This window comes from Anopheles maculipalpis, chromosome 3RL (assembly GCF_943734695.1).
Source record: "Anopheles maculipalpis chromosome 3RL, idAnoMacuDA_375_x, whole genome shotgun sequence".
Classification (NCBI taxonomy): Eukaryota; Metazoa; Arthropoda; class Insecta; order Diptera; family Culicidae; genus Anopheles; species Anopheles maculipalpis.
The window spans coordinates 90,071,316-90,093,956 of NC_064872.1; the positions used below are offsets into that span (position 1 = coordinate 90,071,316).

Genomic DNA, 22,641 nt, shown 5'->3' on the forward strand with positions numbered 1-22,641 from the left:
GAAACGTAGCGTTGCATGCGCATACCTGTGTTCGCCTTTACTGTGTAAGCACGTCTGTTTCGTAGCGTCCCGTCCGTCGTCTTCGGTTTTTGGGGTGTGGTGCGCGTTTCAGGTTTAACTTTTTCCCAACAAAGCATTCTCGGGTGGCAACCTTTCACGTTACCTACGGTATTAGTGAAGCCCTGTGTGAATTGTGCAATCGTCAGTGCAAAAAGTGTTATTTTCTTCATTTGGAAAGAACATCTACTACGGGGTGACGTGTTCAATATTCGTGTGTCGTCGTTCCTCGATCGTTCCGTGCCCGTTGCCGCCGTCCGTACGATCATCCCATTCCGTCCATTTCTTGGCCCCATTCCACGTGTGTAACGCGCGTGTGCTTTCGGACGTGTGTTAGCAGGCAATCCATCATTACTTAACGCGTCACACACTCTCACACATACACACAGTATGCGAAAGCCAAGAAGCAGCTCGATGATGATGTTCACCCGCAGCAACAGCAACCTGTCGACGATGCTTGGGATGGGCGTGTTGCTGCTCGCGATCGGTGGTCTGATCGGTCCGGCCAGTGGACAGCGCACGCCAACCATCTCCTATATCACGCAGCAGCAGATCAAAGACATTGGTGGTACGGTCGAGCTGGACTGTGCCGTCCAGTACGCCAACGATTACTCCGTGCACTGGGTTAAGACCAGCAACGACCGTTCGGACGTGGTGTTTCTGTCCACGGGCAGCTCGCTGGTGTTGAAAGATTCGCGCTTCTCGCTCCGGTACGATCTGTCCTCCACGACCTACACGCTCCAGATAAAGGACATCCAGGAAACGGATGCCGGCATCTACCAGTGTCAGGTGGTACTGTCGGTGACGAACAAAATCTCGGCCGAGGTCGCACTGAACGTACGCCGACCACCGATCATCTCCGACAACTCCACCCAATCGTTGGTGGTGTCCGAGGGAGAACCAGCCCAGATGGAATGTTACGCTTCCGGTTACCCGGTGCCACAGATTACCTGGCGCCGTGAGAACAACGCCATACTGCCGACAGGTAAGCTTGAATATGTGTGTACATTCAACATAACAGCGAATGAATCATGGCGACGCGACTACGCGGATCGATCACATTGTGCAAACGCGTGATCGTTTAGTAGCATATCGCAAATGACGGAGTATGTGTGTGGTTGGGTCGGATCGGGTGGTGGAGATGATCGAGATGACTTACACTAGCTCGCTTTACCTCCGCCACAGCATCTATCTAAATAGCATGCAAGATTAAATCTAGAATGCAAAATATGACAAATATATCAATACGCAATGCAGTTCCTAAGGCCGATGAGTAAGCGAGCCACTTTGCGCTTCGCATTCTTATACTTTTAACCTATTCTACCGATGATTCACCATCAGTAAATTAATGTTTAATGTATGGTAATTAGCGAAAAGAACATTCTCACGAGCTTATATTTCATACGGTAGTCTTCATGTTTCAAAGCCAAACAAAGGTAGCTAGAAGTACATTTTAGCTGACCCGAAATTGCTGAAAAAAACCCAACTTTCCAAGGTACTCTCCCATGACTGCCATGTGGCCAGGCGACTTGGTGTTTGAAAGCGAAGGTATGCTCTGCTTTTCGGCCAGAGAAGGCTGCAGCGGAAGTTCGATTTGCAACCCTGAGGAACACACTTTGTTCCTTCTGCTGCTGCTGCTGCTTATCTTCCCGATCTTGCGTCACCATCCCATCCCAAAACCAGACACACACACACACACACTGGGTGCACACAGGTGGTTTTGTTTTATATCCTCCACCGTCCAAAAGGTCGAGGTTATATCGAGCGACCCGAGCCACACCGAGAGACGGTTCACGCAACATAAAAATGGCTCTGAGACGGTTAGATCGATTTCGGCTGGTTCTCACCGAAATCAACTCGAGCATGGCCAAACCATCCCCCCGGTGTGTTAACATGCGTGTGCGGTTGTATGTGTGTGTGTTCATTTCTTTTCTCTATCATATTTTGTTGTTTCTCCACGTTATGTTGGCCGTTTTCGTCTTCCAACATGATTCTTGCTAGCGGCAGAGCGGCGGCTATTATACACAATTGACGGATTGTTGGTCTCACTGTCCCTCTCCAACCTGTCCTTGTAGTTTTCTCTTTTCGAATCTAATAAAACCGTTGTGTGAACCGCGAGCACGCATGGAAGTTGTTTTGAACGAAAATTCTATTCCCTGTGCTGTGCGTGTTTTGTCTTGCTTTATGTTCTCCAAGAGATATGGCGAGTGAACCCAGAATCCACGGATAAGGGTAGAATCCATGCTTTTGTTTGTTTGTTAATGCTTCGCTGTGCAGAGAGCAAACGTAATTATTGATCCCACGGGGCCCGCCAATTGTGGCACCTTTCATGGGGCTTTAATATCCTCCAAACCACGAGAAAGAGTGATTTTCGATCTTTACAAGAAGAACAAAGAAAGCTTTGATTGTAACCCGGAAAACACCTGCATTTCCGGTACCCCCCCGAATGCACCGAAAGCAAGTGAGCAAGCACAAGTTTTGCTTTGTAGAACCTTCGACGTAGTAGCCCCCAAGTACCCTATCTCCCATCAGGAAACGCTCATTGCAAGTGGGCGAGAATGTGTTTTTTGCTGTTTGCGTTGTGCAGGCATTGTAGGTGGGTGGTGGTAGTGGCCAACCTTATTGTCAAACAGGTCTGCTTACAAGCCATGTTTAATGTTTCGCGCATTGTTTTACACTTGCGGTTTTGAGCAAACAGTTTTGTTCAGCACGTTCTTGGCGGCCCTTGTCCGAACGTATGCTCCTCCTGGCAAGAATAACAAGCATGTCCAGTTTAATGTTATCGGACGTCGCAAAGGTCGGCTAGAAAATGTACGCCCCGTTTCTCTTTTTTTTTTTTTTTGCATCATTCCTGCCACCCATTCATGCAGCCCACGATCAACTAACGGCAGAGCGCTGTCTGTTTTGGAGATCTTCTTCGAAGATCGGCGGTCGGTGGCAGACGTCTTCGGAGAGAAGACGGCCAGCAATCGCATCTTGATGAATTGAATCATATTGTGGATTGATGGTGGTGGTGATATCATGCTTCCCGCCGACAATGCACCATACGAAGCATGACGAACGACGATGACACCAACAAAAGCGCACCACAGAATTGAGACACTCCCGGTGGTGCTTAGTGTCTAGAAGTTTATTCGATTCTTAGCGAATTTGTTGTGGGGCCGTGCGGGCGGCAACGTTAAAGAACCAAAACGGAGGCGAGAAAAGTGTTTCTAGTCTGGCATTCCGCATCTCTGCTAGGAATTCTAATTGAATTCGTTCCAGTTGATGTCTCTGGCCGATTGGTTGGTAACAACCTCTCCAAAAAAGGGTGGCGACTGGTCCAGTCCGTTGCACCAGTGTTTTGCAGCGCGTACAATAGATCGCCATCAATCTGCCAGAAGTAAGGCAGAACACCAGTCGTGCACCACTTTCGAACTTAATATGCCACCAAAAAAAAAACCCCTCTTCAAAACTCGACCGTAAGCGAGGGGGCCATTTCGTTACGAGAAACGTAGCGAAAAACTGAATACATTCGTTCCGCTGGATCGATGTTTTCGTTGCAATTATGCAGAAGCGTTTTTTTTTCATCTTCATATTTTCTCGGCAATCCCCAGCTTGTGCTATGGAGCGGCAAAAAAAGGCGAAAGTAAATATGTTTCTAATTTCCGCAGCGAACGAAAAACGATAAGGGCGAACGAAAAGACATCCGTGGCGCGCGTGATAGAGACCAACTTCTCTTGTAGGGTGGTCGTTTGCCAGTTGCAAAAATGGATGGTGCACCGGTTCTCATCGGGATTGCTGCATTGAATTATGCAAAGTATCAAAGGGAGAAAATTGCGGGAAATGTTGGTGAAATGTTGGTGAAAATTGAATCACGAGACAGTGGAAGAATATCCTCGTAAATTGTTGTGATACTTTATCTTAATAAAACGTTTATTCCTTTTTTTTATTTGAGTGAAATCAAATTAAATCTTAAATTAATACTAGAACTGCACGAACCAACGTTTCTGTTACTCTGAACCTCAGCAGATTCGTCCTACACGTGTCATCCTCAATTGGATTGATATTTATGGTCGATTCCGTTCGGGGTCTAATCAATTTACACGCCCCACACCCCAGGTGTGGTTGGTGTCGTCAAAAAAAAAAGCTCTCCCAGCATGCGTTCTTCAAGTGTGGAGACATAATTAACACTTCTCTCTCGAGTTTCCTCCCCGTTCGTACTATGAGTTATCGTTCAAGAGCGTCTATCGAAAGTACGGTACTGTTGTGATACATAATTCTACCCCTCTGTTCTAGGGGGTTTTCTAGCTATATTATGACAGTCGCAAGATCGAGCGGCCCTTTCGGAAAACTAAACCACCGTACCTCCAAAACGAACTAATCTGTCGTAAAACTATGCCCCCGAAGATTCCGTTCCAGCAGCTTCCAGCATGCTTGGGCAAGTGATATTATTTATTACTGCCGACCAAACCCGGTAGACAAATGTGTAGCAAAACACACCCTACACTCCGGCAGGGTCTTTACAGATACAGGGTCAAACACGACACGCCTGCATCCGTGTATGCTACCGCCTCCTCCAGGGCATGTATGGAAATGAGCCTCAACGTGGAGTTCTTCTGGTGCGGGGAGGTTTTTGGGGTGTTATAGTGCGTTTATAAATATTTTAACTTTCACCTTTTATACCTCCACAAACACAGGGTAGAAGACACTTCCCCCCCTGAAAGGAGGGAGGGGGCGTCCTTTACAAAGAAACTGGTTGCTGGTTGTTTTCCTGGACCTAGTTGAGCTCGTTGTCCTCATTCTACCTTTGAGGTGGTGTAACAAATCAAGTTCCCTTCTTATGCATCATGCTGCTTGAACGACGAAGGGGAGGGGTTTATGTGTCTTTGATTTTTCTCGGTTTTCTTCATCTCCATGTACTTCCCTTCCTCTCCCCAATTTTACACCTCCCCTGCAGCGGAGCTTGTGTTAGTGATCACGTCTTGCTGCGATCGTTGTGTTAGTGTTACTCCCATAGCTTCCTGCGCTTGACCCTCACCCGAGAAGAAGTTGCACAGTGCAGAACCGGTTTGCTTCATTCAGGTTTGAGGAAAAACGCGGGCTTGCGCCCTATGCATTTGATGCTGACACTTGGTTCTAGAATACATGGAACACTTGAGACAGGACGAGAAACACCCAAAACAAGACTGAGTTCGCGCCATTTCTCTCCCAGTTGTGTGCTGAGGTTTCCATTTTCGGGCAAATGATCTCAAGACGATCTTTGGCACACGCACAGGAGAAGCCGTTTCGTGATGGTGCGTCCGTAACTACTGATCGATAGTAAGGAATTGATGTAAAGACTAGTGCTCTTCCGCGACCATTCTAACATCTCCTCTCCAACCAGCATATGTTGGGACATGCCGGCGTACCCTCATGTGTGTGGGAGGCACATGACTACGTTGTTCCTTTTTTCGCATTCGTTTTCTCCCCCCACGGTTTGGTGATTAATGATTTCATCCGCCTCCAATCTTACTTCATTTCTCCATTGTACATCCCACTGCACTCTCCATTGTAAACACACGACAAAACACGAAGAATATTCAAAGCTGCTTCGTGCTAAGTAAAGGAACCTTTTTTTTTTACTTTGCTGTCTCGAACGACCACAAGAAAGGGGGCGTTAGATAAATAGACGTTAATTTGAAAGCCCACCCTTTGCTATCCTAAGATAGAGGAAAACTACCACCCCCCCACCCCCCCTCCCATTCGGCAACGGATCGGAACTCCCGGTAATGGTGGGGTCATCAAGGTTTTCGGGAGGAGCGGGATCATTAAATGATGATTACGACGAAAAATGGTTGTCTCGTTGTGTTGCCTTTTACCTTGATTAGTTGACCGGTTTTTCGCGTCGGGCTATCTTTGTCTTCACCAAACTGTCCTTCCGGCCTTCGGCAGGTTCAATAAACGCATCGTGCAAGAGTTCTCTCCGGGTCAGTGTTATCGAGGTTTCTGACGTGCACGATATAATTTTTGGACAATTACAGCAGCGGTTTCAAGTTCAAAAATAATTTTTCAACGCCCTTTACAGATAACTTTCCTGCAGCATTTGGTGACGCACAATGGAACAAAGCATTCTGTTGCGGTTACACTAGAATTCTCTAATCGCGTCAGCAGTCGCTCATCTTTGCGTGACGCAAAGAGCTTTTCAATCCTTCCAAGAAATTAGCCGTTCGAATGTAACGCGCTCTCTCCCAGATAACGGTTGAATGGGTGGCCATTTTCCCCGATCGCTCCATCGTCATTTTTCTGCAATTATTATGCTGCACAAGATGCAAATTAGAATCGTCGAAGACATCCTACAGTGATAACTTACAGCAGCAGCACACAACACTCCCTTACACGGCCTTACGCGCCATTTTTGTTATGATGATCGCGATCATCTCAGCCACAATCCTTTGTCCATGAAGCGTAGCAGAGGTGGAGAGATTCGTTCCACAGCTTCACAATCGCTTCACCCTGATCGAAGTGTGGATTATAATTCAATCGATTAGCTGGGGTTTTTTTTTGCGGTTCCACGGTTCTGGGCAACAAACGGTATTTGTGTCTCGCTTTGCCACTACTGCGCGCGCCTACTAATCGGAGGGGAAAAGATCGCGTTGATATCCAGTTTATCCCAATCATCAAGCAGGCTGCTGTTGCGGTTCAATAGATTGCGTCGACGTGCTGTGTGTGTGTGTGTGTGTGTGTGTGTGTGTGTGTGTGGATCGGTTGCTTCGATCGGATGCAATCAAATCACCGTTGAGCGCGGGATACTCTTCCAGCCTAGCCCGTACCGTTTACCGTCTAGTGTTGGCTGCAACGTTCTCGAGGGTCTGGGACACACCGTGTCAGGTCGATGACTTCTAACCGATTGGGTCGTCGTTACGGGTAGGGCTTCGATTTGTAGCTCCTCCACGCCACCAACACCTTCTATTGGTGATGCGAGAGGCTGCATGATCGTGGTGTTGCTGCTGGTAAAATCGCCTCCCCCCCTCCCATTGTTTTCTAGATGAACTCTAGGAGAGAAAGAGCGCACGAGAGAGAATGATGGCACGATACATGGAGCAATCCATGCTGGAAAGGGCTCATTGTGTGCAACCGTGTACATAGGCGAATTCTATCCAACCCAGCCCTGTTTTTCTTCGCCAGACACCGCCATTCTGCCAAGTTCTTGCTTGGTGCCAATTATTGCGCGAGGAGATGATGGGACGCCATAAATTATTCCGCCACAAGTGACACGCCATGTCCGTGGTTTGTACAACTCACCTTCAAAGTCTATGGATCGATTCATCGATCAACTATTTCTTCCAATTTCGAAACACAGAAGGTTAGGGTTCAAATTTATCACCGAGTTGCTTCGGTTTGCTTCCACGCACTCTATTATGAGGGAAGAAATCTTTTAAATTTAATTTTATTGTTCCCCATAATGTGGCCGGTGATGCATCCTGTCACGCCCGGTAGCCGGGTGACACTGGAAATGTGTTACCTAACGAGCCTAACGTGTCGTACTTTGCGAGTGTCATGAGCGTCATTTCATGTAATTGTTTGCTGTAAATTGGTTTCTGTCTCGTTCCCTACAGAAAAAGGGGAACAGGTCGTTACCGAAATAGAGCGTTCCAGAATTGTAACAGAACAGACGCAAAGCGCAAACAATGAATGGGTCGTGATGATCATCGATCGATTCGTCGGTAGAATAAGAATGTGTAACGGGATGATGACGCCCTTCGAAGACTTGCCAAGTTTAAAACACACAAAACGATGCCCATTCTAGCATTACGATGCGTAACGATAACCTTCCAAGCAAGGTCCAAGTTCCAAGTGCTGCGCGCTACCCTTGCCGAAACAAGGGCAGGAGGCAAGAGGGGATAAGAACAAACGAACATATGAGAACGAAGCAGCACAACAACGAGTTTACGAATCGCTACGACTGACGTTACAGAACGTGAGCTCTGGTGGTGTTGGCTTTCTCAGCATAATTGCACCAATTAAGTGGCCGTCTTCTTCTCGGCTTTGCCGTGCGTCGCTTTGTGAAGCACCACGAAGCAATGGCGACTGATCAACACACTATCTTGGAGGAGATTCTCTATCCAACAGCACAGCAAGTTAGGTTAGGTCACATTCGGCGGGTGTTTGTGTGTATGTGTTCTGTGAGATCTCAAAGTAAACGCCACTACGCCCAATGATGAAGCGGTCCGGCGGCTGAAGGAAAGATGATATCGTAACTACACGCCAAATCACTCGGGGCTGGACACTGTACACAGTGGTCCACAGGTCGCAACAGAGGCCAAGCATTACTTAGCCAACCATTATGGTCACAGATGATGTGGCCACACTCACACACAAAGTAGAGGGTGATGACATTAATCGGGGTGACATTAATAGATCGTGAAAAATAAATACTCCCCCCCCCCTCACCATCTGTGTACGGCGATCGTCGAACGCGACTGCACTGCTGATGACAGTGTATTATGGCACAAGATCAACAATCAATTTGCACTGGATTCGTCCAAGTGTCCCCGGAAGCGATCAGTTAACATCGAGCAGTGTAGCCCATTGGTACACTATTAAATGTGTCACTATTTTCGAGGGTTGTTGTCGGAAGTTTTTCTTCACTTTTCGGGACTGTCTAACGCCGTTCGTTACTGCTCTGATCTTTGAGTAAACGAACTCAATTCGAGGTAGTAATTAGCGCAAGACAACTCCGTTCCATCGATGATGAATTCGAAAATGCGACATAATGCCGACGGTTCGGGGTCAGCTTTAGGGTTTGCTCTCGAAATTAAATAGAACACCCGCCTGGTGCTGGGTGCTGAAAAGCTGAAGCGAGATGATGATGCACCGTAATCGGAGCAGATTAGTTGCCTTTTTCGAGAAACGCGATTAACGGAGTGGCGGAGTTCCCGCTCCGGCTGAAAATTGGGCTACGGGAAACACGATAGAGGTGTGGGGGATGGATTTTTCTTTTGATTTTTCATTTCGTTTGGCAGAAAACGGCCGAGGGGGAGCTATAAAACTACTTCTTTTTTCGTAAGTTCGAGGGCTAATGTATTCACCCGCTTTCTAGACTTCTGGGTGGTGCTCTACTACTGCTGCTGCTGCTGCTGCTGCTGCAAGTGCAATGCGCGAAAAAAGACAGAAACCAAGAGTGCATGAAACAAAGGGAAGCGATTGCGGCTTTTTTGTGCCACTTATGCTAATCGAATTGGGGATCCGAGGCGACGCTAGTTGTCCAACCAAAGTGCATAATTTACATAGAAAGTGCTATGGCGGAGTGAGTGTATCGTTCACACAATCCGTTGCGTTTTGCGTTGAATTAGATCAAGAATAATTTGGTCGGATTTATTGTATGATGTGCTAAACAGTTTATTGTACATACACACTTTAATACTAAAACTAACATAATTTGTGTATTTATTATATTCATCAATTTCCACCATTTTATCCTCGATTTGGATATTCATTTTGTTAACCGGATATGCAAATACCCTACCTTTCAGAGGTCCTGGTTATATATGGTCGACAATTTGTCACCATTCGCTCTGATTTTTGTTGGCCGCCATTTGCCGTATTCAAACCCCGTCCCCTTTTCATTGTGTACCCGTCGTGGTCGTCGTGCTACTCGCCTACCTCACGCATGCATTTATGCACTGAAACTAAACCGTCGTTGAGTGCATTCCCTGCCGTGATCCGTTACGTATGATTGACATTGAATGCGCAGATAATTGCGTCCAAACGGTCACGAGGGTTTCCTAACCTCAAACAGTCAAGCGGAAACGGTGGTGCTGCTGTCTCAGTTTGCCTGAACTGAGAGCTTTAAAAAAAAAAAGAATATGTGCAAGCGGATCACAAAGTGTAAGGGTCGTCATTTTCCCTATCCGTCGGTGTTCCCTTATGTACCGCCGAGTGAGTGTGAACGTTAAATCCCTTTCAAATCTGGATTGAATGCCAATTATCGTGTAACTAATATACTGGCCCGCTTTTTACGGGTGCGAGGATCAAGTACCCGCGGCAAGGATCCTCCTCCCTCCTCATATCACGTCTCCTGGCCCCTGAAGCTAAGTGTGAGCCTCTGGATCAGATTCCTCCTCTTATGGAGGGAAGTCTTGGAAGATATTGAAACTAGGGGGAACAACGGAACACTATGCTTTTCATATCCCTGCCTTCATTCGGCCACTTCACACTCCTGGACCAGTTTCGATCTGTTTTAATCCCTTCTTCAAAAGGTAGAAAGAGAGAGAGAGAGAGGTCATTCGGATAGCGGAAGTGGATTAAACGCATCGACACAATCCAGCGATGGTAGCCCCAGCATTTCTATGCTATCCGTTACGACGGTGGTCACAATAAAATTTTTATTACGTTATCAAAATTGCTTTACTGCCCCTTGCCTTGTGGGTTGTCTCGGACATGTTGTACGAACTAGCTTTTTTTACAACGCTCCAGATCAACAGATAGAGTTACCTCAGCCACAAAAAAAGCCTTTCGATCGTAACCGAAAAAAAGCAGAATTTTCTTTTTCTACTCATTCTTTTACCCATGCTATCGACGGGACGACGACGGTTGCCTGTGTCGTCGCATCCAATGCATTGCACGGAGTGAGATAGAGAGACTTCCGGCCGAGCGGAAAATTGGCTATTCATAACAATTAATAACAAGTTAGAGTGTAGAACCACACCAGGAAAATCCCCGAAATTGAAGCATTGGCAAATGATTTGTTAAAGCTACTGATGGGCTAAATGATCCTCTCCCGTCGGAAGGGGTGAAAACTGTTCGTGATGGGTTGATTGTTCGTAGCAATAGAGCACGATTGTGCATTGGAAAGCAAAAGGGGTTACAAAACTCAAAAGGGATCCGCCAATCTGCGCACCCTTTCACCAAGGGAGTTCCCTGGCTATTGCTTCTTTCCGATTGAAATATGCCGCACACCGATAAAAGCTACAACTTAGCCTCTACATGCTGTGCGTGTGTTCCATTTCCCTTCCAGTATGGAAAAAAAGGATTGTACTTCCTCTGCAAGCATGTGTTTGTATTTTGCATAGTTAGCTAATAAATGTTAGTCCATAATGATGGAAATATGGCGACAACTTCAATAACCATGTTGCGAAACGGACCGATCGCGTACTCGTTTTGAAACATGATTGCTATCTCGTGAACAGCTGGGCAATTGGAGAAACTGGGACTATTTTGCTTAGAATTTGACACGCCCTGAGAGTGTACCTAGTGATTGCCATCAAAGCTCGCTTTAGCTGCCGATCTGACAGACACACAAGAGATGAGGATCGATCGGATCCCTTTTCCCTGTTCGGTTTGGGAGTTGTATAAATATTGTTTTAGGATCGAGGACCCCATGACAACATCATGGTTCGTGGCGAAGGTTGAAAAGGCTGATCGGTGTGGATCGATTTTTTGGGATGCTTTTTTTCAAAAAAAAAAAAAAAAAAAGAACGAACTCATTCACCCAACAAGAACTTGGTGTATGCTCTGTTCCTTTTCGGTATAAACTTCTTTTTCCTCTCTGTCAGTGTTATATTTTATTTGCCCGTCGTGTTGCGGTATGTTTTTTTAAATGTCCGTTATCTGTCTGAGGTAAGCTAGCGGGCGCTTTTTTTATATTTTTTTCCTCGGTTTGCGGAATGTTTATTTTGCCGGCCGGTCGGGGGGTTTCGGGTTTTCCGCTTTTTTCTTTTGTTGTTGACATTATGACCCTAAAAAATTGTGAAAAATACAATTTTATCGACAGCGGATGTAGTTCGGTAGAAAAAAAGACGAAGAATCATTAGTTTAGATGCATCACTGCGGCAAGAATTGGAACACTCATCGAAAAACCATCACGCACAATAGATAGTTAATTGGGAAGTTGTGATTTTGGAGGACTGCATTGTTCTGTCTGCACCCCACCCCAGGACATTATGGTGCATGTAAAGCGTAGGGATGAATAAACCATTTTTCATCCTACTTTAACGGTCTTTGCTTCATAAAATGCCGCCTGGTTCCAGGTGAATTTACCGATGCCAAAACCGCATACATCGTCCTGACTGGCGTCACTGTCGATTGCTGTCATAAACATCGTCAAGGCTCTTGGGCTAACATATTTTTGAGGGATACAGACACAACCCCACGGAACGATATTTCTATCAAAAACCGTGTGTGTGTGTGTGGGGTGGGTTTTTACTGCATAAAATGTTGCAAAGGACGTTTGAAGGAAATTTTTGTTTTTGTTTTTTGAAAACATTCACCCTCACCGTCAATAGTAGAAGAAACACACATAAAACCAATCAAATACACCCATTTAAATGCTGCTGCTTTATGTTGTGTGTAATCGTTTTATGGTCACAGGGAAACCGGGACCGGGACAGTGACGAGAGGCTATAAAAAAGGGAACTCCAAAAAGACTCCTCCTATCCCTTTCCGTCGGTGTCTTTCTGTGCTGTAATAACGAATCCTGATGACCGTGACCGTTGAATGGTGTCCGGGTACGGATTTTTGGCCAACCCCGAAGGATGTGTGCATATGTTTTGGGTTTTCCGTCCGTTTCTGGATGGATGGATGGATGGAGTAGATCAACATATATTCCCGCAAACCGATCGTTTCCATTCAAAAACGAAACGTTTATTATCATATTTTTGGATTGTTTTTTCCTCTGTCTGGCTGTCGTGTTGCATGGATGAGAAAAGAAAGGGAACTGGGAGGACGTGTCCCAGAGTTGTGCGTTAGACAGCCAGGCAAATAGTCCAAATTTACATAGTACGTTTGTACATAGACGGGTCGTTACAGCTAAGAGCTAAGGATAAGCTAACAAAAAAGCTTGATTGAAGGACCGAACTCCTTTCCGGTGATCGATCGATGACCAAAGAACCATCGGCTGGGAGCGGGTGGGACCTGGGTATTACCTGCTCGCGCGTTCTTTCAAGGAAGAACTAATGATGGCAAATGACTGACGACGGTGACCATGGCACCAGTGAGTATATTCATCGTACGGAAAAGGACGCCAACACCGGCAAAGAAATGGCGACATCCGGACTAGACACACGCTCGCAGCACGACGATTTACACGCAACCGCGTAACTAAGTGCGGTTTCGGTTAGTTATTTCTTCTGGTTAGTTTGTTAGTTGTTCTCCCTCACCTCTTATTGGCCTCACAAACACAGAGGTAGATAGGAAGGTGTATGGACAGCCATGACGGATAGTCTTTGGGAGTGAATTTGACGCGTGGAAGAAAACATTTCATGCTCAAGTGAACCCCAGGCACGCAATTCCCCGTCAGCGTTTGCGGGAAAAATGATAATTTCCATCGACAAATTTCGAAGCGTGCGGTGGAGATGGATGGAATTTCTCGTGGCCACCATTCAAGGGGTGTGGGGAGTGGTTGGGACTGTCTAGAAGCTTCACCATACAACACACCTAGTTTTATTTATTTTTTGTTAATTTGATCCTTTCTGGGGATCGCTGGAAACGCGACATTTAATGTACGGTTGGTGTCAAAAGCCCTATTTCCTGGCTGCATCGAGAACAGTTTAGAGATACTTTCTAATTAGCGGTGAACGAAGCGTGTCAAGTTGGTTAGGCTTTATATTTCACCCTCAGGAACATAAGGGATCAGTCAAAGTGTTGCTCGACATTGATAAATAGATAGAAGGATGTTAACAGTTCTTTGCCAGGGTGGATGGAACTCCTGATGGCGATGAAACTGATTACGATTTCAGATAGATTAAAAGGAAACTGAGGATAAGGAGAAAGACTTTGTTTAATTAGTTTTTTTTTGTTCTCAATGCTTTGAAGCTTGAGAGTATCAGTATAAGAACTATAAATTAAACAAATATGTATATAAATTTTACTCTCACTTTTGAAGGTTCTTTTAAGATCTTCTCGCGAAGAGGACAAAACGCAATGCGATAAATCAATTCAGCATGGGGCACAGAGACACATTGTCTTCCTCTAAGTTCCAAGCCCTCCCCACCGCCTGAGGGCAACAGCAGCACATGGCCATGGAAACCGATTTATTCTCCCACCAAGTGTCCTTCACTCCCTCGAGGGAAATGAAGAAAATTTCCGGCCAGAGTTACGACCATCGGTTTTGCAGTTCGGAGATTAACTCCGGCTAGCTAATCGGTCGTAAAACGAACGATAAGTGAATTAGTGACACCACTTTGATTCATTTTCCTAATGTACGCGTGCTATCTTTGGAAGGGTGTGTTGTAGCGAAGTTTTGGGAAATATGTTTTCAAGCTCAAACTCCGCCATAAGGGATTAATAAAATATTGCGCACATCAGAGTGCGATAACAGTTATGGCAAACTCCAAATTATTTTACTTGTATAAGTTGTGTAACGGTTAATAAATGGTTATGTGTGTCTCTTCGGGGTGTAATAAACGGATCGCAGGGCTCGCACACAGCAGACGTTCGTGCCTTGTACCATCGATTAAATCTTTTCCGGGAACTGTCGCAAAAAAACAAGGAAAAAAATGTATGAATCATTTTGTTCCCTTTCGATGGTCCGAAAGGACATTACACCTCCCGCGCGCGCAAAAAAAAATGAATAAATCATTCGCCCATAAAGGTTAACAGGGAGAATACAGGGAGGCCAGGGTTCAAAAGGTAGTTATTACTGTTTTCGAACTTAGACACAACGCTGGTGAATATTTTATACACCGTCGTTGAAAGGAAAGGCGTTGGTTTGGATGTTTAAAGGTTTTTTTGTTTCCTCCCTTTTCTGCACTATCATCGTAATTAACGTACCGATATCGAACGTCTGCAATCTTCCTGGTGCGGTAAAATGGGAAGTTAAAGTGCGACCAGGAATGTCTCAATTTCTATCCCTCCCCCTTTCCCTAGCCAAACGGAAGCAAACATTCTGTTTGGAGGCGTCAGTGTGGCGTCATCTTCCCATCCCGATTAAAGTATGCTTGAGTATGATTGCAAAGCAAAAACAAAAATGGGAAAATCAATATTTACTAACTGTAAGGAAGCGCGTTCCAGTAGAAGCTTATGAAGAAAGCAATGACAATCGGACTCCCGGTCTTTCTTTAATTGAATTCCGACCAGAACGGCCAGAGTGCAGAATTGCTGTCGCTGTTGTGTTGCTTTCCTACCCCCGCTGCTTCTACGCTTCGTCCACTATGATAATTGTAATTAATTAAAATTTCATTTGACCGCTTCAAAAGACCGCCAGCAGTAGGGAGTGAGAGGTCAAAGGCATGCGGGTTAGGGGGTGCGTGAGTGTTCGTAGGGTCAGTTGAAAATTGCACTTGCACAACGGCTCCCTGTTTTTTTTCTAACTTTCGCGTGAGGCGTAGGGTGGACAGAACCAACCAACTCCCAACCACCCCCGAAGGCAACATAATCCTACATCAACCCCCACCCCCCAAAGAATGGCGCCAGCTGGTGAATGAACGAAATATGTTTACCTTTTATTGGGTTGGAGGTGGGTGGTCATATAACATGACAAAAACTGCACCTGCTACCACTGCCTCTCTCTTACTGCAAATAAAGCCGCCAGAAGCCGCGATAGATCCTTTTTCCCCCTCTTTATTCTTTCCCCTTTTCGGCGCGTAATTCACAAAAGCGGGTGTGTGTGTGAGTTGTTCTTTATTTTCCTTTTTTGGGGGGGTTTTCTTTTCATTTTTTGGAAGAGGTATCCGTTCCGTTGTTCTTGATTTCATTTCCGGTGCATGATTTTGTCCTGCAGTCTGCCCCCGATATGCAACTACGTGCAATCTTTATGCTCGTATGCAGGACGCTAAATTTATTTCCACCCCCGGGAACGTAAAATCGAGGGAAAATGAAGCGAACCGTAAATATTCGAACGATTGGTTAGTAATTTTTATTTTTATATTTATCTGCTCGTGCTCGCGATGCCTTCGGGTGTGTCCTTTTTTGTCTGCTTGGTGTGTGGTTTGTTTATTTAATTAAATAAATTTTGTTTCTGGCATATCATAAAATCATAAAACAAGTGGATCGATGTGTATGAAGCGAAGCGCGGCTTGAGATAACGGTTGAAGTCGTTGAATTGTTAAAACAAATGTTAACTCGAATCGCACGCAAGATAAGCTTAATTTTTCCATAATTTATAAAACGAAGTTAACTAAGGTTACAACAACTATGGAATTTAAACGATCCAACATCAAACTGTTCTTCATCATTTGTTTTCGATTCGAATATTCATCAACACGCGTGTCCTGTAACTGTTCCACCACGTAACCCGTATTGAAGTTGGCGGAAGCCGGCCCATAGGCAGCTGGCAGAAACCATCCGATACCGATCCGAAGTGACAATGTTGACACTACCGGGTCCGGACACTTTCTACGTCTATTTTTTGAGTCTTTTTCCCTGTTTTATGTTAAAGAACACACAGAAAAACGACCGAACAGGAACTCACTCATGTCGGTAACCTTTGTGCCAAACATATGCTGGCGGTTGTTACGCCGGCCTAGGTGAAGGCGCGAAAAACTCCTGCCTGAAAGAGGTTTGTTACGGGAACATTCGGTTGGCAAACAAAAGCCATGGACGAGCTCATCATAGGACGAGAGAAATGTGTCGGTTAGAACGATTCATCCCGAAACATTCTTGTGGATGTGGGGTATCAGAAAACGTGGAACAACGACCTGTCAAGGGAAGCTAATTTATGAGCGTACACATACGCTTGAGATTGGCCCTCAACGAAGGATAGTTGTGCCGAAAAACTCACAGCGCGCGCAGCGAAATGAGATTTCAATGACTCAAACATTCGCTTTTCACTTTCTGGCCATTACTCCACCGAGCCGTCCTTTTAACTGAAAGTCGTTAAAATTGTCAAACCATACTACGCAATGTTTATCGTTGTGTCCTTGTACCCTTGTACACTTATGTATGTACGTGGTTGAATGGTGAGGTTATGTTTCTTGGTGTGTGGGACAAGTATCGAACCTTTTTTTTTTTTGGCGAAAGAGGCAAATGATAGTGAAAGGAGGACCGTCGAATTATCCTTCACATATCCTCCGGCAGAAATGTTTGTTACGAAGGTAGTCAATCCAGGGGACAAAAAGCCCTTTCGGTACGTCTACACGTGTGTGTGTGTATGTTCGTCCTTTCTGTTCGCCCTTTCGATTAGGACCTTCTTCGCTACCACCTCCCTATCCAGTTGAGGTTATGAAAGGGTGTGGCTTCCGGTGTGCATGTTGCCATTAGCTTTATCAATCAGGAAAGTGTGAGTTGTTGTCGATTTTTAAAGGTTTTGGGCAATGCAAACCCCTGCCAATGGTTTGCCAGTATCCTTTTCACTTCCGGCATTATTTTTAGGCGACATTTGTACTGTGACATGGGCCGATTCGTTACCAACGTGTGCACCGAGCGGGCAGTATATAAACTGTTTCACCTTTTGTATGCAAATGTCCATCAGTTTAGCATTACTTTTTGCGAAACCTTTCATACTTATCTCCCCGGCACCGTCACAACGCGTTGCCTGCGTGAACTAAAAATCGTATACACGCTAGAGATAGGCAGCGGTACTGCAGCAGACAGCTTCAGACAACATTGGCCGTATCTAGGTTTCCACTTCCTGGCTGACATGTATCGCTGTACTGCAGTGTGCATCCATGCGCATCCGAAATGCATTTCACTTCCCGTGGAATGGAAACAGTTGGTGACAAAATAATCTTTAAATAATTAGCTGACGTTACTGGGCCTGTCGTGTGGCATCGTTGGTAATGGCACAAGCACAATTGTTGCTAATGAGAAATGCATTTGGCAGTCAGTCGGCAGTACCCGAGACCCTGACGATCACAGCTGACGACGTTGTTTGGGTTTTGGGCCGACAATAAAGCGACAAATTGAGTTTCACATTCTTTGGAAGCTAACAAATTTAGGTTAAACGAGAGATATTGAGTGACAGATTTTGGGTTTGGAAGTGATCTTCTTTAAGTGACATGCCTGACGACTCGTACAGGAACTATCCAATATACAAAAAGCAAACAAGCTTATGGTACAGCTCAACAGCGAGAAACACACCCACAGTGACGTGTCAATCGGCCCATCGTCCATCAATTAACTATTTTTTTCCCCAAAACGAAAACGAAACTTGGGACTATGCCTGCAGCTGCTGCAGGCATGTTGCCAATTCTCTAATCGAGTTCGAGTTAATGCCAACATTGAAACCTATCATTACATTGTCCTAGTCTGCTGGTACTGCTATTGCTGCTGTCAATGTATGGCGGGGTATATTATGACAGGCTACATTTAATACCCCGAGAGAGACTCGCAAGAGGAGGAATCATAGGGCTCCTCCCTAATAAGAGTTGCGCAAAAAACAAAAACGGTTACCATTCTCAGGGGTCTCGTTCGATTTTTATAGCATTCTCGTGCTCAAGTATTGGAGTGTGTATAATCACATGAATTGAACCCGATGCGCTGGATAAAAAAGGAACGAAACAGAACGAAATGCCTCATACAAAATACAATGGGAAATGGGCCTTATCCTTGCCACCATGATTCTACGGATCCTTCGGCATTCCGGTTGCTGTGACTCGGTTTTCATAGACGTAAAGATAGCGTTATAAGTGGATTAAATCCTAGAGAATGTAACCCATCCTTGTTGGCAACTGTGAACTTCAGCGCCTCACAGGATCGCATCCTTTCTTGCCCAGCCGGATAGCTCCCATTGCTAGCTTTGATGCTCATCATCCGTCACGAACCGTATTAGCTTGGTGGGTACGGAAAGGTTCAATCCGCTTACGCGTCCAATATCTCGCTCGTCCGTCTATGGTGCGGATGTTGGCAAAACAATGGACAGCAAAAGGCAACGCATCAACGAGTGCCAGCTGTCACACCGCTTCCGCATCGGAAATCAAACACAATAGCCGTTGCGCATTGGCGGTGGCGGTGTAAAGAAGCACGAGCTTCGGTTCTAAATTTCTAATTCGCCGACAGTGGCTGTGATCACGCACTTTTTGGAGATAATAATGAGGCGGAAGAGTCTGCATATGGAACGTTACTTGTCCTATAGACAACGGTACTGAACTCGTAGATTTTGATGAATAGTTTTGTTGATGCTTGAAATTTTCTTGGCATGTTATCACTCTCCTACAGGTTGTTCGTCTGCTTACGATATCTTAGACTTTGCAATGCATCGATACATCAATCTACATAACGCACAAAAACAGTCACGCAACTCGTCTATCCTCGCATAAAGTCCAAGAGCCGGGCAAAGCATCTTGCAGGGAACATGCTGTCCCCAACTTTCCATTTCAAATCGTCGATGAAGCATTGCCCTAAATCGTTGGAAAAAAATGGTTAATTCGAGATGAAACACCCGGATTGCTAGTCCTTGAGATAAGTGGATTATATCACGCTTTCGGCAAAGCTGCACGCACTTCCTGCATCAGGACAAAAAGGGGCCATAATCCGGTGCCCGTGCACAGGATACAATTGTATTGGCAAACACATGGGATGCTCTTCTTAGCAACACACAATAAAAGGTGTTCAATGTCGGATCGGTCACTGAAGGACCACCATACTATCACGGTGCAGCAGTAAAACAAAAACTGCTTGTAGAACTGTACCACTATTGGCCACTGCAGTTGCAGATACACAAACGTGCGAAGGGTGCAATACGCAGTGATTTTGATTGCAACAAGATAATAAAATTTGCCTCCCTTGTGCCTCGAGAGAGAGAGAGAGGTCGTCCCTTCACCCCCGTGGTTTCGGTTTTATGGGTGACAACTTCGGAACCGAACCGAGCACCAGAACACCTAATTGTAACAGTCGGCAAACATTCGAAAAAAGAAACCAACCTCCGAGGATCGGGAACAACAAGAGGCGCTCACTGCACTTCAGAACATCGCATCGAAACGAGGCTTAATTTCTCCTGCGTAATAGTATCGACGGTGTCACAGGAACGTGCCTTTCCTGCTGGGTCCTATTTCTCTCGCTTAATCCCGACGTAGAACAGTACCCATGGGCATCTGATTGAAATGCAGAGACAGTCGTGTCATGTGAAGTGTTCTCGAATGCATGCCCGTGGATTTTCGGTTTTCCTACTCTCGATACTCTTGAATTCGATCTCAATTCTCGACTGCACGATGTGCATGCCTGATGTGATCACCAGAGCTCTTTCACACATTAAACTTTAACGGTTGACTGTTTCTCGAGTGCAGGCGACAAACGCCACGCTTGTCAGCTGTTCAGTTCGGTGACAAAACGAATACCAACGAACAAAACGATAGACTCGCGCATTAGATCATAGCGGGAGAACGTTCAAAAACATCAATAACACCAGCAACTGGAGGAAAAGGAGGAAAACGAGCGAGAAATGCTAATTTTCTATTGGTTTTATGCTCAAGAAGAATCATGATCTTCATCTGGGAATGGAGAACGAGTTGTAGCTTATTGGCTAGTTAGGTTCAATGTGTGAACAAACATTTACCTAGCAATCAACGACAGCTCTCCTCCACTCGCACTGACATGAAGATTTTGAACAATATGGAATGTTATTGGAAAATGATCAATCTGTTTACTTCGTTTGAGAGTAACTTTGGACAGACGTTCAAGAAGTCTTGTAAAAGAAATAGTCCCATGATGACTTTTAATCCGTTTATCCTCCGTTTGAAGGGTTTTTGCAACTGCTTCTATCAATAACCAGCCCTCGACCCTCAGTTATGTTGTCTATAGTTATTCCAAAATAATCTTACAAAGCTGTAAAATACTGTACAACTCTTTGTTAAGCGCGACTTCGTTAAAATGTGTTCTGTTTAATATCTCCCGTACAAATGTGTAGCAATATGGGATAATGCTTCCCCTTCAAGAGTTCAAGTGCGTCGTTCCACTTGACACTTTGTGCCTAATTAATTATGAATATGTTATGCTATCGTGTGGAGCAAAAAAAAACAGAAACATTCCCGTTAGTGAAGCAGAGCGATCACTAATTACAGCCCTGGTTAACATAGTTTCATTCTCAAGATGAGGCAGCATAATTCACTCAAGAGCACAACCGCCGCATAACGCCGCATTTTGTTGTTGCATTAGAAAATTTGAAAAAACATTCAAAGCGAGATTTGTGCATTCAAGTACCGTGACCGTTGGGGGTTGCACGTGGTCCCAAACTCATACGGTAATAACGAGCAGTTTATGTATATGAATGCAAGGTATTGTTTACGTTTTTTTGTAGAATGTTTCCAAATCGAGAATCGTATCGTAGGGCTTTTAAACGAAATGTGTTAACCGCTTTTAAGTGCAAGGACAAAAGAAGGAATGCATTCGATTCGGGCTGTTAAGTTCCGGGTGACATCTTCACTGGCGCGTAAACGATCCGATCCAAGGAAAACGTAACAGCAAATAAAGTCCTGGGACGAGGACAAGGACATTCAGTAATAGGAACAGTGACAATGACAAATAATGTTAATTTTTTTGTTGGGTGTGTGTGTGTGTGTATGGATTCGGCACCGTTAATGCGTTAACAGTGAGAAGAAATTACAAGAATTCCACACTAGCTGCTATTGTTGCTCGTTACTTACCACCACGTGCTGTAGTGGGACACGAAATTCGACCCTTACCTGCAACACACCGGGTTTAGATATCATTTCCTTTGCACTAATTTTCTATTCATAAGCGCGCGCCCGCTTTCGGACATGATGTGGACAGGCAGCAAATTATCGGACCCCGGTGGCGTGGTGGTGCGGGCTGCGTGTTCACTGACTCGCAACAAACGCATCTCGATGCTTTGGACAGGCTGTGTCCCCCGAGGGCGGTTAGGTTGCGTACAGGTTACAAGAAGCACGGGTTGGGGTGATCAGTAAAGCGCGAAGGGATAAACGGACGACAGATTGGACACAGGGGTTGAGGGCGTCTTCCATCTTCCTGCTGCTTCCAACCGGAAGCCATTTTTCTTTGGGATCTAATGTGTTTCCTTCCACAAGAACGACAAGGGCTCGTAGGTTTAGCGTGCCACCAGTATTAAACGGTTGCAATAAATTAATTAAACCCCCAAAAACAAACCCCTTCAGCATGATGTATTAAAATTGTATGTTTTCTTCCTTCTGTTTCACAGGTAGTGCAACGTACTCCGGCAACGTGATAAAACTTCACTCGGTAAAGAAGGAAGATCGTGGCACGTACTATTGTGTGGCAGACAACGGTGTCAGTCGGGGCGATCGGCGTAACGTGAATCTGGAGGTAGAGTTTGCACCGGTAGTGACCGTGCCGAGACCGCGCGTCGAACAAGCGCTACAGTACGATATGGATCTGGAGTGTCACATCGAAGCGTACCCACCGCCGGCCATCCGTTGGCTAAAGGATAGTGTGCAGCTGTCCAGCAATCAGCACTACCAGCTGTCACAGTTTGCCACCGCGGACGAGTTTACCGATTCGACGCTGCGTGTCATTACCGCCGAAAAGCGCCAGTACGGGGAGTACATGTGTCAGGCAACGAACAAGCTGGGCGTGGCGGAAGGACGCGTCGAGTTTACCGAGTCCGTTATTCCCGTGTGTCCGCCGGCATGCGGGCAAGCACGTTACGGTGGCGGTGCCAGTGCAATTTCCGTCTCGAGCGTACTGATGGCGGTGGCTACCGTGCTGACGATGGTAGCGATTGCATAGTACGTGAAGCGAGCGTAAGGAGACAGA

The 22,641-nt window shown here is 45.6% G+C and overlaps 1 protein-coding gene across 1 annotated transcript; it reads left to right on the forward strand.

Moving 5' to 3' along the window:
- The first annotated feature begins 447 nt into the window (after positions 1-447).
- Positions 448-22,641, forward strand: LOC126562460 (lachesin). The gene is made up of 2 exons (XM_050218971.1): positions 448-1,042; positions 22,067-22,641. The coding sequence occupies exons 1-2, from the start codon at positions 448-450 to the stop codon at positions 22,612-22,614; spliced, it is 1,143 nt and encodes a 380-aa protein (XP_050074928.1). The 3' UTR covers positions 22,615-22,641.

Excerpts from the sequence above, each read along its gene's own strand:
- LOC126562460 (XM_050218971.1), top strand. The coding sequence starts at position 448 with ATGCGAAAGCCAAGAAGCAGCTCGATGATGATGTTCACCCGCAGCAAC. Across the intron at positions 1,043-22,066 it reads CAACGCCATACTGCCGACAG|GTAGTGCAACGTACTCCGGC; the intron begins GTAAGCTTGAAT and ends TCTGTTTCACAG.